The sequence below is a fragment of the Nanorana parkeri genome, unplaced genomic scaffold (assembly GCF_000935625.1).
Source record: "Nanorana parkeri isolate BGI_ZX_2015 unplaced genomic scaffold, ASM93562v1 scaffold110, whole genome shotgun sequence".
In the NCBI taxonomy this organism is placed as follows: domain Eukaryota; kingdom Metazoa; phylum Chordata; class Amphibia; order Anura; family Dicroglossidae; genus Nanorana; species Nanorana parkeri.
The window spans coordinates 2,097,920-2,116,029 of record NW_017306378.1 but is presented as its reverse complement, the minus strand read 5'-3'; the positions used below and the strand labels follow the sequence as shown (position 1 = coordinate 2,116,029).

The window sequence follows — 18,110 nt, the reverse complement described above, 5'->3', positions numbered from 1 at the left end:
ATATATTTCTAGTAAAAAGAGTACTGACGCTATTTACAAATTAAATAAAATCCTTTTTTTGTTTCTATGTGATTTTTCAAGTGCCACCAAAAAGATTAGGGAGCAAAATTAATATAAATGAAAAAAGTATAAAAAGCAATAATAAAAAGAATTATTAAAAAAAAAAACAGCAGCAAAATAATAGCTATGGGGAGAAAGGAGTTAATTAGGACTGAATAGGATTAACCTAAGGGTTAATAAGGAGCTAAAGAGGAACACAGTCCATTTAAAAAAAAAAAAACTACTCTGGTTGCTTGGACCGATATCACAGACATGCATATGAACGGTTTGAATAAACCAGGTTAATTACAATGTAGCTAAATACCATTGCTATATTGTAATTCTTATTGATATTGCAGACAGTGTTCTGCAAGTGTCAGTTTATAGAGGTGCTCCTGTGCTACAGAACCAGTGTCAGTAAATAAAGCTGGGGGACTGCAGTGGTGGTGGAGAAGCAGTGTGTCGCAAACTTACCCATTGCAGGTGGATAACGTTTTTTAGCGCCAAAGTACTGGTCATAATGTAGCAGAGCGATGGAAACAATGCATCAATAATTTTTTTCTTTTAATGTCATGCTGCATTTTCCAGTTAGATATCAGTGGAAAATCAGAACTTAATCTATTTGAATGTTTGTGCCCATAATGAGTTTGGTATCACATTATATCAATCTGGAAACTGACAGATCTGGAGAAACATTCCATGTTTATCTCATTAGTAAACTTGGTCTTTTTTTTGTGGTGGCAGCCAAACTGAGCAGGAGTCTTTCAGGTAATAGTCATTTTCTCTTACCTTTAAATTCTGTCTATAATGTTTGAGCTTTGCACCACTTGTGTAATCCTCCATGAACAGCATTTGTTCCTGATAATATTGGTGAGGGGAAGACACTATGTTGTTGCTTGCCAGGCTGACGCATGCCCTATTAATACCAAGATCTCCAGCAAAACTTTAAAATGATTGGCATAAAATTAATCATTTCATGACTCTAAATGGCTGGCTTTAAGTGGCTTTTTTTAATGTTTTTCCTTTGTATTTTGGGAAGTTTGTTTTTGTTAGATTTGTTACCAGGAGAAAATAAAAATACCTGGTACTTTGAGGTATGGGAGCATATGACTCACTTTTCCTCCTACATGGCAGTACTGGCGCGTGGCATTTAGTTGCTTAGGAATTCAGTGCTGTAACATGGGGTCAGGGAGAGAATTCTCAGCCCCAATCATGGCTAGGAGCTTACGCAGAGCTATCTCTTATCTCTATTAGTGGACAGAGTGGTCGAGGAGTGAAAAGAAGGTACAGTGGTATCAGGTGGCTAGGCCACCATTAATTTGCGCATTTGGCACCAAGGATTAGGTGAGTATATATTTTAGCTCCTAGACTAAATGAGTACCTAGCCTCACTGCTAGGGTTAACTTTTACATTTCCTAGAGTTCCTCTTCAAGATCTCTGCTCTGCTTTTATTCCTTCATAAAAGTATCTCAAAGGCGTCCCAGAACCCAGATGCTCCAGGTAAGTTAGCTCTTACTTGTTTAAGGCAGGCAATAAACACAGGGCACCAATTAGATATTAGGCAACAATTCAATTACAGTGTATTTAATGTGATCCACTTAACTAGTCATCATTTTACAATGGAGATCAGGATACGTCTTAACTTGCTCACTCCAACATTGTTTCCCAGTAGGGAAGAGTGACAACAATTATTTGGCTTTGTAAAGGCAATGGTAATTTAGGGCCAGGTTTGGTGGGATACCTCTGGTATCCCTTAGCGTATCCGACTGCTGTCTTGTAGCAGTATGAATGTAGCTACTACTTTCATACTGTGCATGGAAGTAGAACATTTCATAGCTAAAAGCAATGCTGAAAGATTCCCAACACAAACATAAAAGAAAAAAACAAACATAATAACACACAAATATACAGTATGTAAAGTCACACTGCAGGTCAAGACATTTATTTAATCTAGCTTAATTAGAATTTTCTGTTATCCAGTGCAACCAGGGTCCAGAAAACATCTTGCAGGGTCACTGGGAATTTAATTCATAAAGCCTGTACTGTGTAATTCCCTCTCTCTGCTCCCTGTATCACCAGGACACCAATCCCATTCCAATTCTAATTTTACACCGATTGGTGGGTATGAATGACTTTTAATGACATTTCTATTAATATCAGACACAGGAAGAAACCTGTTGTGGGTGTGTTAGGGAATACCTCCTTAGCATGACAAACTGGGGTTCCCAGATTACAGACAAAAGGGAGAGGGGGTTGGACTACAGCAATGGGGTAGAGGTACTAATCAGGTAGCCTGTGCTCCCTATAGGCATGTCAAGGTTTAATCAATGGATATAGATTGGATACATGTTGAAATATAACTGGGATCAATAGAAAAGACTATCTAGTCACCTTTTCCCCCTTTGACCGTGCATTGGCTATAAAAACATCTGTCTAGACCCATCTAGGGAAAACTGCTTCAAGCTGAATGTTAGGTTCATCAACATTATATTGTCTGCAGTCATAGTTGTTCAATAGATCTTGTTATTTGCATGAGCAGCAGATGTTCAGGTGACTGCTTTTCATGTTAATTTCTCCTGCACAATACAAGTCTAGTCTCAGACATGCCCCCTTTTTTCATTTATATGAGAAACACTCCAAGCCCTCTGCTTCATGCTATCTGGATCATATTCAACAGCAATAATTAATGAAGACTGCTTAATCTCACCATGGCACTTACGCAATATTGGGAGTTATAGTTATAGAATGGTCACATGGTCAGTAGGTGTGGCAAAGCAGCTGCTTCCTGTACATGTCATCCACTCAAAGGAATCAGAGAAGCCAAGGTTTAATAATAAAAAGTCTAAATCATATTTTATATAACAAGTTTATATTTAGCATTCACACTATTTTAGACTATGTCCTATTAATTGTATTGTTTCCCTGGAACTGATTATGATTCCACTGCCTATTCTAGGCATAATACAAAAATAATAATAGATAAACTCCCCACTACTCAAGCCCGCTAGATGGCTATAGGAACCTAATTCAAGCCCATTTCTAACATTTAAATGAAAACAGACATCTCAAGATTCTGATTAGGACCCCTATGCAAGATTGGGTACTGGTTAATCTCTGTACTGTAAAATCTCTTCAAAGAAAAAAGGTGTTAAAAATGCATTTTCATTTCCATAGAAACAGAACAATATGACATGTTCACATTTTTCTGTTATCTATATAAACGAATTTTTATTAAGGCAAAGTCCTTACAGATTTGATAAGACAGGCAATAGGATGCAAAGAAAAGGAAGAATTCTGCTATAATATTATCCTCATGTAACCTAAGGACTCGCATGGCATGGAAGGGGGAAGAACAGTCATGGCTAGACACTAATAGTTCATGGGCCCAGGAACAGTACATTTTCTGTCCATAATGAAACCCAAGCACTGAGGTACTGTACATAAGGACCTTTGTCAATGGGCTTGTGGCGATGGGAAATGCAGAATGATTTCTGGCACATTCAGCTTTTATTTGACATCAGTTTGAGCTGCTTAGGCTTATGAAAAAATTCAGCGTTTACTGACAGATGTCTTTACCCTGCAGTTGACCTCCTTCTAAGCTGCATCAACCTGCTTTCAGCTGCTTTTGCTTTCCCACTGACATGTACTGTATGTGGAGAGAAATAGCTCTAAAGTGAACAAAGGCCTGTTGCCACAGGCTCTAAAAAGAAGTTATAGGCTGGACCTATGACTGGGACCCAAGAACAGGCCAAATTCTGTCCATAATGCAATGAGAGCTTTCAGGTAATATACAAGTGGGAGGAGCAGTGATGGTTTGACCACATGCACTCATGGGCTCAGGAACAGTTGGTCCTTCTGCATCCCTTGTTATGGCACCCCCTCTCCAACCACTTTAAAGCTTTCAGGAATCTAGCTACAGAAAACAAAATCTCTATCTTTTTATACTTATTAATAAATAGCAACCATGTGTACATTTTTTACACAAAAAAACAAAACAGTAAATGTATTTGTTATTTATGTATGGTTTATGATCATGCAGTCTGCTCAATTTCTTTTGTTGTCTGTGTTTCATTTTACGCCGTTGTATCGCGCCAGTGCTCTATTATTTAGGATTCTGTCTGTTCCTTTTGTGTTTATCTCTTTGTCTTTTTTTATTTGCTCTCATCATAAGTGATCAAAGCAAGATTTCATTCTCCAACAGCAATGCTTTATTTTCAGATGTCCATCACTGAAACACTGAAATAAAAGCAACGATCTAAGGACGTGTCAGCTCAAAAACATGGCTGCTCAACTAAAAGCAACACTTTTCCAAGTTTCCTTTATACATCAGGGCAAAGAGCCACAGTGAACCTAGAGGTGCCTGTGAGATTTTAGTTAAGTGAGGTGAGACCACTGGAGATCAATGGGTTTTTTGTTTTGTTTTGATTTGTTGCCAAGTTTCTGCAATTTGCATGCTGCTCTTTATCACATCAAAGGAAACCTCAAACAAGTAGGTTCCAGGGAGTCAAGACTTCTGTGCTGGTAGGAAGGTCCCGCTAGGGGGCGCGCGCGAGCAGAAAAAAATTGCCGTCTGGAGACGGCAACCCGCAGATGCTGCAGTGCCGTCCGTCCGTTTTTTTACTACGGGCGGACGGCAAGAGGTTAAACAAAAAAATGCGGTGAGCGCACTACTGTAAAATTGGGTACTGTATTTAATTAATCAAGATTGTTGGTAATTGATGTGCTGGTTTCTAATACAGGGAGAGGAACCCTGTATGCAGAGACAAAAACAGAAAAAAGAAGTGCTACTACTTTTTAAACAACTGATATAAGAGATGAGGTGACTCACCATCTTTCTCAACCAACAGTGAGTCACCATCTCTTATATCAGTTGTTTAAAAGGTAGTAGCACTTCTTTTTTTCTGTTTTTTAGGTTGGTTGATGCCACAGATAATCTTGAGGTAGGAGAGGTGTGAATGCAAACAAGGGGCTAAGTGTATATAAGGGAGGTTTAATAGAGGGTTAGAGTTAGGGTAACTTGAAGAGTTGGTGTGAGGGTCAATGTTACAGGGAACTTTTATGTTAGGGTTAAAGTGAGGGTTAGTGTTAGGGTTACTAGGAGAATTAGTGTGCGTGTACGGGTTACAGGAAGGGTTAGTGTAAGCATTATAGAAAGGGTTAGTGTAAGGGTTACTAAGAGAATTAGTGTTGATGCAAGGGTTACAGGAAGGGTTAGTGTTAGGGTTACAGTGAGAGGTAGTGCAAGGGTAAATGTTAGTGTTAGGTTCCAAGGAGAATTAGTGTTGGTGTACGAATTATAGATATGGTAAGCGTTAGGGTTACAAGGAGAGTTGGCATGAAGGTTAGTGTTGAGGATTATAAAATTAGTTAGTGTTATGGTTACTGGGAGAGTTGGTGTGAGGGTCAATGTTGGTGTTAGGGTTACAAGGAGAATTTGTGTTGGTGTAAGGATCAGTGATGTGCGGTACCTCTTGCTCAGAGTGAGGCATTCCCCAGCCTCGCCATAGCGCATCCCACCCCGCCTCCGCCGGCCGAAGCCCCGCCAGATGAAGTGGGCCTTAGGGTAAAGGGTAGCTCTCTACAAAAGCTACCACTGTAATTCTACCCAAGGTAAAGGCTAATGCTTCAAGAAAACATGTATTAAGGAAGAATGGAGGCTTCGATTATTATCCTCCTTTTTTGAAAAAATGCTAGTAACATGGCTGGCATGCTAATCCAATACCTTCAGTATGTATCTTACCTGTAACAAGTGTAAAGAATAGGAGCTCACCTAATCTGCATACTTGCTCTCAGTTAGTGACTTAAAAAGTATTGAAGTCATTTGATCAGCATGACAACCACGCACATGGCATCTTAAGAAGAAGATCAGTAATGTTAGCTTGCATATTTCTCTGGTTTCCTTTAAAGAGGAACTCCAGGAAATGTAAAAATGAATCCTTGCAGTGGGGCTACCACCACACACTGCAAGGGTTAACTGCTCATTTTGGTCTAGGGGCTAAAACAATGAAGAAATACTCACCTGTTTCTCAGTCCCATCTGGCTTCTAGACTGGTCAACACAGCCTCTTCTCCTCTGGGCTCCAGTGGTCTAATAACTTGGTGGTGGTCTAAGGACAAGTGCATTAGATGTTAGGACACTGAGGAACATTCCACAGCCAGGGAGGAGGGGAAGAGAGGTGAGTGCTGACCGCCGCAGGACTGAGGATCATGGGAGTATATCTTCTTGATACTGGCCACTAGAGAAAAACGAGCAGTTAACCATTATAGTGCAGGGTTAGCTCCACTGCCATGGCTAATTTTTTACAAATTTAAATAATTCCTCTTTAAGTTATCACTTAGCAAAATATCTTGTAAGAGTCAGTAAATATGGATAAAATCAGAAGGGCTACACTAAATCTAAGGACTTCACACTGTGAATACAGTATAGCCAATCTCCTCTTAAAATAAAAGCTAGGTCCATGTCTTTGATGACTTACAAATTCAAGGGGATATATTCCCCTCATAAAGAAGACCAGTCATTTTTTATTATAGTGTGCAAAATGCTGCTAATGAGAACAAACATGATTTGAAAACATTACATGTCACAAGCTCTGTGTACTGTGTGTTATGACTTCCCAACTATTATCTGAGTCAGGATATTGCACAATATTACAAGTTGTCAGATCTCATTGTCATTCAGAGTGGGCGTCAGACCTCAGCTCAGCTTGTTTAACGAATTTGACTGACTGCAAGCTGCCCTTATTTGCAAATTAGGCACCAAGTACTTATATTCAAGGGGTGTCATGAACTGTTGTCAGGTTGTATTCAAGTGGTTTTATGGGTTTCTATTGGTATCAATAAGATTAGTCATTTTCTTTGACAGTGGTTAGCGCTTCTGCCTTGCAGTGCTGGCCTGGGTGTCCCTGGTTCGTATCCTGGCCAGGTCATTATCTGCAAGGAGTTTGCATGTTCTCCCTGTGCATGCATGGGTTTCCTCCGGGTACTCCGGTTTACTCCCACACTCCAAAGACGTGCTGGAAGGTAAATTGGCTCCGGTCTAAATTGGCCCTTGTCCATATGCATGTGAGATAGGGGACCTTAGATTGTAAGCTCCTCGGGGGCAAGGACTGATGTGAATGTGCACTATGTAAAGAGCTGCGTAAATTGTCGGTGATATATAATTATCTATAATATAAGTAATTAAATATATGGTCGGTTCCTGATTCATATGTTATAAGCTTTTTCTTTTTTGGGTTCTGGTTTGTATGGTGGTTTTGAGTCTGTGCCTTGGTGAGCTGCATGGTTCCAATGTTTCATGCTTAAAGTGACCCTATCAGCATAGAAAACTGCCTTTAGGCGTTCCCTAAAGACTCATCTCTTCAAGGAAGCCTATTCCACCTCGACCTAACCACTGAACCTTCTCAAATAATTCATCCCCACACAGCTCCCTCCTCATGTATCATTTCCCCCTCTTTCAGATTGTAAGCCCTCATGGGCAGGGCCCTCCTTACCATCTTTTCTTGAATTGTAATGTCTTCCTTATATTCTAAAGTGCTGCACAAACTGTTGGCGCTATATAAATACTATGTAATAATAATAATAATAAAACAAAAAATAAGCCGATAGCACCCTTTCAAGGAAGTAGCTTAACACTTTCTGGTCGACAGTATTTTAAAGTGTATGTAAACCCTAAGAATGAACGTATCTTATGTTCTCCCTTTTGGCCTGTTAAATATACCATTAGAAACATTTTCATAGGTGCAAAAAACACCTCTTGATCTTGTCAGAAATTCAGAGCTGTCCTGTGTGCTCTCCACAATTCTCATATTAATCCAAAGTTATTCAGCCATCCTGGTTCTCATCATGAATTACAGAATGATTAGCTTTTATGTGGTGGAGATCTAAGAGTTGGCGTGGTTGAGTAGTGAAGCAGAAAACAATGGGCAGGGCTGACACCACTCATTCAACGAAAATGTTGTGTGTTGTCAGCATATGCATATGTCATAGATGATCATCCCACAGGGATCCTGCCAAGCGTTGTAGTAGCCGGAGCTACTACATCTTCTGGGTCTTGTCTTGTGATGTGCTGAGTGGCTTGAAAACACAGAGGGTCGTTCGCTCAGCACAACGGCCATTCAGAGGACTGCTATTATTTTTATTAATGACCAAAAAGTGTTCTTTGATAGGACGAGGAGCAGATCTTGACATCACTGCACCTAATCAAATCAGAGAATGCCTTGTATCCATTGATAAAAATTACTAGGCATTCCCTGAATGGCTGTTGTGCTAAGTGAGGAACCCGCTGTGATTTAACATCAGAGGCCTTACAGAACTCCGGCTACTACGGTGCTTTACAGGGTCCCCGTGGGACGATTAGGTATGACATATGCACACTTACAGGTGAAACTCGAATAATTCGAATATCGTGCAAAAGTAAATTGCAGTAAGTGCTGCAAAAGGGGCCCAAACCAAGTACTGAGTACATATGCATGCTTGTACTTTTCAGAGGTCCGATAGTGTTCTATGTACAATCCTTGTTTTATTGATTGCATGTAATAATCTACTTTTTTGAGGTTGTGGATTTGGGGTTCTTGGGGTTTTCATGAGCTGTAAGCCATAATCATCACAATTATTACATATCACGGCTTGAACTATCTTGCTTTGCATGTAATGAGTCTATCTCATATATTAGTTTCACCTTTTAAGTTGCATTAGTGAAATAAATGAACTTTGCACGATATTCTAATTATTCGAGTTTCACCTGTATATTGGGCCAAGCTAGACTAATGTAAGTACGTAAAACAATTCACAGCTGGAGTTCAGCTTTAAATCTTCTGCCACTTGGAGAGCTCCAATTTTTAACCCTATTTAAAGTAACACTGAACTGAGGAATTCAATCTCAAAAATGCGCCTTAACTATTAACAAAACTATAACTAACAAAACTATAACCAAAACTAACTATAATGTCAATACGAATTAGTAAACTAAACATAAGATGGTAGTCCATCACTGGAGTGAGCTTGGAGCGGTGGCTACTTTACTACACACACAAAGGGACCATAGGGAACAAAAGTAGCCACCCTCCAGAAGGAAGGACAGTGTCAGCACAAATTGAAAGATGGTTTTAGGATCTACAGCCGAGTGATACACAAATAAGATACATTTTTGTTACTAGTTAAGGTACTTGAATGCATTTTTAAGATTTAACTTCTGAGTTTAGTGTCACTTTAAGGGTAGGTTCACACCTGCACTACACCGCACGACACCCGGGACTGTGTTCAAGTGCACACAGTGATTTCCGCGCGGCCCCATTGATTTAAATGGGGTGACACCCACACGGCAGTCGCTAAAAAAAGCTACAAGTACCTTTTTTTGCGACACACGACTCATGATAAGCCTGGCGTGCCATTAGAAAATAATGGCACCCACTGCGCGATCGGTTCACACATTGGCGACTCCCGACCGCGCGACAATCGTGCACAAACCCGCACGGCAAAACGTGCGGTCAGGAGTCGCCTAGGTGTGAACCTAGCCTGACAGATCTAAAGGTACAAAACATTGGGACCTAAATAGACCATATATGAAACACCCATCAATGGGCTGCTCAATATGCTGTGTACTAATTTCAAAAGAAACAAGAACAGAGGTATTCCATTAGTGTGTTAACCCGAATTCTCCATTTTTTTTACACCTTTCTTCACCTTCCTATGTAAAAAGAGTTAAAAAATAAGTGAGCAAAGCAGAAAAATTCACTTAATTGTGGGTTCAGATACACTAAAATGTGCCAAAAAATCGTCAATGAAAGATAATTAACAGTTTAATTGTTTCTCAAATATTTGAACTGACAGTTAAGACGCTGAAATTGTATTCGCAAAAATGCTAAATCTGAGCAAAGCAAGCTTGTCGGCACTGTATAAAAATATTGTTCCAAAGACTATAGCCAAATATTTGTGTTCTTACAATGCGGTAAGAAATATGTCTCATTCTTCTCCTACACCACAGCTGTCACAGTGACAATGGTGACTACCAGCGGCATCCACTAGGTGACACCGGTAAGCAATATTTGGTATGATAAAAAAAAAAAAATTTTGATGGCATAACTGCTAGAATATTGAAGAAGAACATGTCTGGTTATTATAAAAATCTCAAGACTGTTAATGTAAACCCAGGAGGCAGTAATGCAGAGGACTAAACATTACTCGTAGAATGGTAAATGATAAAAGCAGCCACTAATAATGTTCTATTCAAGCAGATTAGTTTTCTGTTTCAGCTTAAGATTGTTCCCAATGAGTAATTCTCAGTGCCAAGATCACGGTGAACGACTTGTAGCTTTTGGCGCTGCATAATAAGTATGTTCCTGTAGGGGTTAATTTATTGTAAGACATTAGAGCAAGGGCAGTGCCAGGACAAGGTCCTCTGGCATCCAATGCAAGCATTGCAAAGTGCGTTCCCCACCCGAGGTGGGATAGATGGAGCTTAAATATCCATACATGCAATGCAGGGTGCCGACATGACAGCTGCTGGCCTCTGGCTCTAACATTACCAGTGTTTGCAACCAAGCAACATGGGGGTCTTTTGTAATGTGGTTAAATTAGAGTGATTTAATCATAATCAGCATGCCATCACAGTAAGCATAATTTGTTTTCCCATCTGGGAACTAAAGCAGTTTATCTTATCAAAATTTCTAATTTTATTCTGTTAATTGTCCCTTTTATAATGGCACTATAATAATGTTTTTAGTAGAAAGAATGTTTTAATGCACTGCTACAAAACCAAATGAAAGCAAATTTTCAGCGCCCATTTATCCTATAAAAATGTGACTGAGCGGTACTCCAACACACCTTAACATTCTTGCTGGAGCAGTTGCTGGATGGTCAGTAGTACCTGTTGACATAAGCGTACTGCAACACACCTTAACACCCCGGACTTATGTGCAGTGTGCCTGACTGCTTTTCATTTTGGCATCCCAACTAACAAAATCAGCACACCCCAACTCACAGATGTGAATACTGTGCATCATGGTTCACTGCATTAGTAGAAAAGGTGCAGTTGCCTTGAAGTCTGTGCTCTGGTTCAGAATAAATGGGTTCCTTAAAGTGATACAAAACTCAGGATTTAAACTTTAAAAATGCATTCAAGTACCTTAACTATTAACAAAAATGTATCTTATTTGTGTACTACTCGGCTGTAGATCCTCAAATCATCTCTGAATTGGTGCTGACACTGTCCTTCCTTCTGGCTATCCCATGGTCCATGTGTGTGTTGTAAAGTAGCCACCGCTTCAAGCTCGCTCCTGTGATGGACTACAACCTCAATACAAATTAATAAACTAAGGAGGTTACTCACTAAAGAGCCGTAGGATTTAGCCGAACGTTCGGCTAATCCTTCGGCTGCAGGAACCCTTCGGTTTGGCCTGCTCCTCCGATTTGTTATCATGACATTTCAGGTCAGTGAGCTGTCATGGCATACAAATAAATGGACGGAGCGAGTCGTGACTATGACTATGGAGACTACTAACCAACAGGCTTCTAACTGCAGCGATTTTTCTCTGTTTTTTTTTTATGCTGTCTGGTTGATGTACAATATATTATGTTCTGTCTGTGTGGGTCAGACCATTCATTTTTCTTTGGCTGTAGTGAAAAACAGCTTTTATTACTCCCTATGACATCATTACAAGGCTTAAAAAATTCTTGCTGGAGCAGTTGCTGGATGGTCAGTTCCTGTTGACATAAGCGTGCCCCCACAAATTCATCTCCCAAAAGTCTTTAACATACACACAGTGTGTGGGCAGGCTCTTGGGAGTCAATACAACAGCTTTAGTTTATGGAGGAAAAAGTGCTGAAGAATTAAGGGTATGCATGGACGCCAGACAACTAGCATTTCTGGATGGACAGCTTCCACCTTTCTATCATGATGGGTCTCCCTTAAAAATTAGGGTTTAGGTTAGAGAGGGGGGGTAAATAATAGGATGCAATGATTTGTTCTTCTGCAGGGGAGAAGCAGAAGAAGGAATTAATTAGGCCTGAATAGGGCAACCTAAGGGCTATAATGGAGTTAAATAGAAACAATTAATTTTTTCAATTGTCAGGTTGCTTTAACTGACATCATATGCAGATCAAAACATATGCTCTGACCTGTAGATGAATGAAACAGAGTAGATATATAGACGTAACCATGCTCCTTCGTATCTCTCTATCTTACGTCTAAACAGTGGCAAATGTTCAATTTTTTGTATTTACACATCAACTTTCCACTGTCATTTTGACAGCTGAGAATGATTGGTGCAATTGTGTGAGGAAGTGCAAGTGAGCAGCAACAGGGCAGAAATACAGGGTGTACTACATCCTGCGTACTTTGATAAAGGTTTTTTTTTAGGCATGCCCAATGTACTCAACTGGTTAAAGTAGATGTAAACCCTAACTGGGTAATCACCAATATTTGTAATAAATTTAGGGGCTATCAGAAGGTAGTCAGTCTAATTTCTGATTGATAGTTTGGCTTTCTGATGTTTCTCCTAAGCTCTGGCGATTGTTTGGTTCTGCTTGCTGCTGCGGGGGAAGCTGCATTAATCAGATTGAGGAATGTTTGTACCTCCCTGACCAACCACTAGGAGCTTTGTTACCAGTGGCACATAATGGGAGCGGCTATACATATTCAGGAAGTTATATTGGAAGGCTGAGTGGGTCTCCTATAAGCTGTGGCCTGGGGAGGGCTGTGTTGGATTGCCTGATCCTCCAAGGCCGGCTGCCTAGGGAGGCAGCCATGTGCTCAGACTGAGGTCCTGGGTCTGTGTCCTAGTCAGTGACACCTGACAACGGAGATGGCATGGGTTAGCTTTTTTTGCGTATGAGCCAGGGAAGTTGGTCCTCTACTGAAGCGTGGAGAATTCTTTCTGAAATGGGCTAGTAGCTATATGATTGCATATTTTACAGCTAGGTGCTAAAGTCACAGACTGGCAGCTTGGCTTAAAGGTTCTCTATCTGTGAAGGCTGCATGTACTCTGTTCCTGAATGTTGGAGTCTGCAACATCCTGGGTGTCCTTTGCCTAAACATCTCTCCCAAAGCTGTTAAACAAAAGTTCTTCAAGCTTTAGAACATTGGTGTGGAAATCAGTTCTATCTGTCGCCACTGGAGGGTGGGTAAGTGTTTTTGGGGTAGCAATGGAACTGTAAACCCTAGACAGGCTTCTTTGGCTGTGATTGCTACACTTTTATTTCTATTTGTTTCAAAAATTGCATGCAGACAAAACTGTTTAGCAAAAGAGACAGTTAAGGTTGGGGGGAAAAACCCCATATGGCTATAACACTGCTTAGGGCGCTTTTAATGGTTGCCTTTCATTCACATGATTTCATTGTGAAAATTGGTGTCACCCTCTTGAATTACAAAAGCTGTGCTATAAAATTATAAATATTTAGGCAGCTCAAACAGCTCACACACTGTAAATTTAGGTGATTTGTGTTTCTGTAGTATTATATTTTTGTGAATTAAATTGTATCTCTAGCCAAATTAGTATTTGGCTAAAGTAGGGAATGGTTAAAGCCCTGAGGTTTTCTTTCTTACTCTATGTGCCACATTGGGGACCTTTCTCTTTACTCTCTCCTACAGAGATACAACAGGAAGTGAGAGAAAATGTCTCCAAATTGAGGAGAATTCCCCTCTGACACAGTTATCACCAGAACAGGTGTCCCCATGGGAAGACTCACCTTCTGTTGCAGTGACAACCATAACATTTTGGATTTCCTATGACTTCCACTGGGAAAACAATTAAGAGGGTGACTCTTCCCAGCGGAGGCACATGCAGCAATAAAAACCTAACAGAAGTTCTAATCCTTCCCTACTCTATCCAAAACAAAAAAAAAACCTTAAAGCAGAACTCTACACAAATATTAGGAAGATAAAAAAAATAGCCCAGTAAAAGATAAAACAAGAAAAACAACTTTGGCTGCAATAGTCACCTTCAGTCCAGCGATTTCCCACCGCAGTACTTTTCTTCTGCCACTAGATGTCCTCAGTCTGTTGGCCAGCATCATTCAGCTCATTTCCTCTAAGTGTATGAATACAATGTATGCCTGCTCTACCCTGCAAGCCCATCCTTTGCTTAGGTGTGCTTTGGTGCACGGAAGGGTTACCTTTCATCCCAAAATCCAGTTCAAAAGCAATGAATTCAGCATTAATTGACGATACACAGACAACAGCATACAAGGGACATGATCTGCTAACATATTTGAGTCACATATCTGATTGAAATACTGATGAAATGCAAAGAAATACTCTCCCCTCAGTAATACATATAAAAGCCTCATACAAAAGTTAATAAAACGGCTGCAGAAATCAATTAATTCCTTGCAGCAAAATAATTGAAATTAAATATTAATATATGGGGGATATTTAAAAGAGCAAGAAGGAACTTCTATAGTATTGAACTGTATGAAGTAGAGGCCGGAATGATACAGAGAGGGCTACAAGAGAGGGGTTATTATATCTGGTCTATGCAAAAGCGAGAAACATTGCGCTGCAGACAAGATAATGATAAAAAAAAAGCAGGAACAAACAAATTACTATTGTAAATTATTTTTGTGTAGAGTTTCTGAAAATGATTGAAATAATAAAAATATATATACTCGTCCTGTATGTTGATAGGCATCAAATCCTCAAAGCTGGGTGTCGCTTTTCTAGTTGGACAGCACCAATATTAGGCTCAATTTTATCACCAAGTTACCACAGTATAAAGAAGAACTCTGGAACATTGTCATCTTTAATGGACTCTTTAAACGCAGTACCGCTATTGTAGGGTAAATAGAAGAATCAAATTTATCAGGTCTTTGGTAACAGAAGAGTTTCCGATCAAGAGTTTGATCAATTGTAATACACGCTATGTGGTACACCTCAGTATTCCCTTCAATATGTGGGGTGTGCGACATGCCTGCTCAGGGTACGTGTTGGAGAACACTACGGGGATGGCTGTAATCTTGAGGCATATCGACCATCAATGTATCCAAGCACTTCTTTAATCACTTTTTTCCCTTTCTCTGGAATGGAAAGGATTGCCTTACCAGAGAGAGGTGGTAATTAACATAAGAAAATTGTAGAGGTGAGAAATGTTTTGAATCTAAACAGGGATCTTGATTGCCATCAGGACTTAAAATCACTCACCTCATAGTTCTCCTTTAACTCAACCTCATAGTTCGAGCCGACGTGTGACAATTAAACTGTCACATGTCGGCTCAATAGATCGGGAAGTGATCATCTCCCTGCAGAGAGCCCTGACTCTCAGCGCTGACTGGAGGAATGTATATGGAAGGGGGCGGGTACAGCTGGTTCCTCCTCTAGATAGGCAGAGCCAGCTGTCAATCACGCAGCTGGGTGGATCTCGACAGTAATGTCGGGATCCGTCCCGGCTGCAGCGTTCTCGGTATACCGCGAGCTGTAGCTCGCGGTATACTGAGCTTTGGGTCACGGGGGACGCTAGTTTATGTCCTCCCGTGACCCAGAGGAGAACTATGGGGAAAAACACGTACCCCATAGTTCTCCTTTAAAGGCTAAGTATACCCTTCTGACCATATTTCATGTTAAATTCACATCATACTCCAGCCCTCTTCCCTATTAATATGAAAATACACAACACTCGCAGTGGTGTATCTACTGCAAGACAAACTAGGCATTTGCCTAGGGCGGCACTTTCCAGCGGCCCAGGCAGAAGATGGGTAACTGCAGAAATAGACAGCCCAGCATATTAAGGCAGATGATCGGTGCTGCAGCTGCAGAACTAGAGACTAGTACAGCATGGCAGGGCAGGAGAGAATGGTTATTGTAGCTGCAGAACTAGGGAGCCCATCAAGCCAGAAATGGAGAAGGTGGCTATTGCAAAGGTAGAACTAGAGCATCCCGCTACATTGATAGCGCAACCTGTCAGAACCGTGCGCAATGTATCCTGCGACTGACAGGTTATTCAAAATGTAATAAACAGGAAGGGGTGGGACTAATTTAGATTAGGGATGGGAGGGTGCTCGGGTTTAGTCTTGCCTAGGGCAGCACAAAACCAAAATACACCACTGAGCACTTGTATATATTTTTTTCCACATTTTGTGGGATAGGGATATTTTAGGAAACTCCGGCTCAGATTATTGGAATAACAGTACAAAAAATGATAAATGCTCATTTTTTTCTTCAATGACAATGTGTGCATTTTTTTTTTTTTTTAAAGTGGACTTTACCTTTAACCCCCACTCAGACATAGATCTGGTTTTACGATAAAGTAATGTATTTCTGCTGTTTTGAAAATGATGGATTTTTCTTTAGCTGAAAGTTTAAATGGTTTCAGTAAGATTTTTTACAGTTTGTCCAGCATTTCTAAATATTTAGTTCTAATGACTTTTGCTGCAAGGACTTGATTGATTTTTGGAGAGATATATTAAATACTTTGGTGTAAAGTTTGCACAGTATAGGTATCAAAACTTGTCGTTTTTAAATGTGCACCTACAGGTGTTATTAATATTTCCCCCCTTCCATTTCCAGGAATTAAGCTATTTCTTTGCACTTCACTAGTAGTCTAATCAGCTAAGATTAAGACTGCTTGTGGCTGAAATGTGTAAGAAGACTGTGCACTTTGTAAGCTTCCGTCTGTGTATAATAAATTATTGGAGCTTGGAATTGAGTGCTGAACAGTGGCGTCACAAGGGGGGTGCCGGGGGTGTGGCCCACACCCGGGTGCCACCATTGGAGGGGTGACACCAAAATGACTGACAGTCATTTTGTTGTCACCCCTTATGAAATATCGGGCACTCGGTCACGGACCGAGAGCCCGACAGTGTCAGGAGAGAGGAGGGGACCCGGCGGCATACCTTATCCCGCCGGGTGAACGTCCCCTCCTCTCTCTGCCGGCGTCCATCACCAAGATGGCCGCCAGCCGGCGTCAAAAAGACCACTGCGCATGAGCGATTACGTCATCACGCACGCCCAGCAACATCACGTGCATGCGTGATCACGGCGGGGTGTCACCCGGTCCCCGCCCCCGGGTGACACCCACCCTCGGGACGCCACTGGTGCTGAATTAATTTTGCAATTCCTCTTGAACTCAAGTCATCCTGGATCCAGCCCCTTAAAGCATTTTCTGCATTAGGGTAAAAATGGCCCAGCACCTTTTTTTCTACCACAGTCCCCTCCACACTTACCTGTCAGCTTCGCTCGTCCCCGCCGCTAGTCCGAAGAGATCCTCCACTCCCCGAACTTCCGGGTTGCGGGGGGAGGATGCTGATGGCAGAGGAGCCATAGGCTCCTTCTGCCATCAATCAAAGAGGGAAGGGGTGTGGCATGCCACAGGGCTGTGTGTGTCTATGGACGCACACAGCCACTGTGGAAACGAGCGGGCATGAATGTGCACGGGTGCTTCCATTAGAACGATGGTGGCACCTGTGCAGGGGGCAGGGAGAAGTGCGCTGCGGGGAGCCACTAGAAAACTAGGAATTTGGAACTTTTAACGAATAAAATCAACAGCCTCCAGCAAAGTTTAATTTCACTTTAAACATTGATAGCCTGTTATCTTTCTTTTTACTTAAAATTCCACAGTAATGAAAATATAATTAATAGAATGGCAAGTTTGGCCCTAAAAGAAAATTGGGATATATGTCAGATATGTAAGGAGAACACGGATACCAAGGCTTAGATATGGGAGAAGCTCATAGACAGAATATTTTTTGGGCCGCGCAATGAATTCTAGGGAAAGCAGCCACACTGCTTTATTTTATTCCCATTCAATCATCTTTCTGTACCAACAGCAATATTTTAAGAGTGCGTCAATGCTACACAAACATAAATCTTCGATTTCTCACCAATAAAAGAGAACTCTTACCTTGTGATGAGGTTACACAGGGCATACTGCGCAGTAAAGGAGTGCTGATAAATCTGCAAGGAGAAAAAATAGTAAGGAACATTGGCATAGGAAAGCAAATAAAATCAAACTGAATTGCTGTGCTGTACTGTGGACAATAGTAATTTCAGTATAGGAAGAAAGGTTAATGTAACTCCAGTTTTCTGTATAATCTGCTGGTACAATGCTGCCCTGGGACCGAAAAGCATTTGCATACAAAACACAT

General features: G+C 40.9%; 1 protein-coding gene across 4 annotated transcripts in view; it reads right to left on the bottom strand.

Annotated features, from left to right (window-relative positions):
• The window catches only part of DPP6 (dipeptidyl peptidase like 6), a 1,045,284-nt gene that overhangs the window by 149,361 nt on the left and 877,813 nt on the right, over positions 1-18,110 (bottom strand). For all 4 annotated transcript variants that reach the window (XM_018553126.1, XM_018553123.1, XM_018553124.1 and 1 more), the window contains exon 6: positions 17,867-17,919. In XM_018553126.1, coding sequence (XP_018408628.1) covers positions 17,867-17,919 — 53 coding nt within the window. The remainder of the gene's footprint in view (positions 1-17,866; positions 17,920-18,110) is intronic.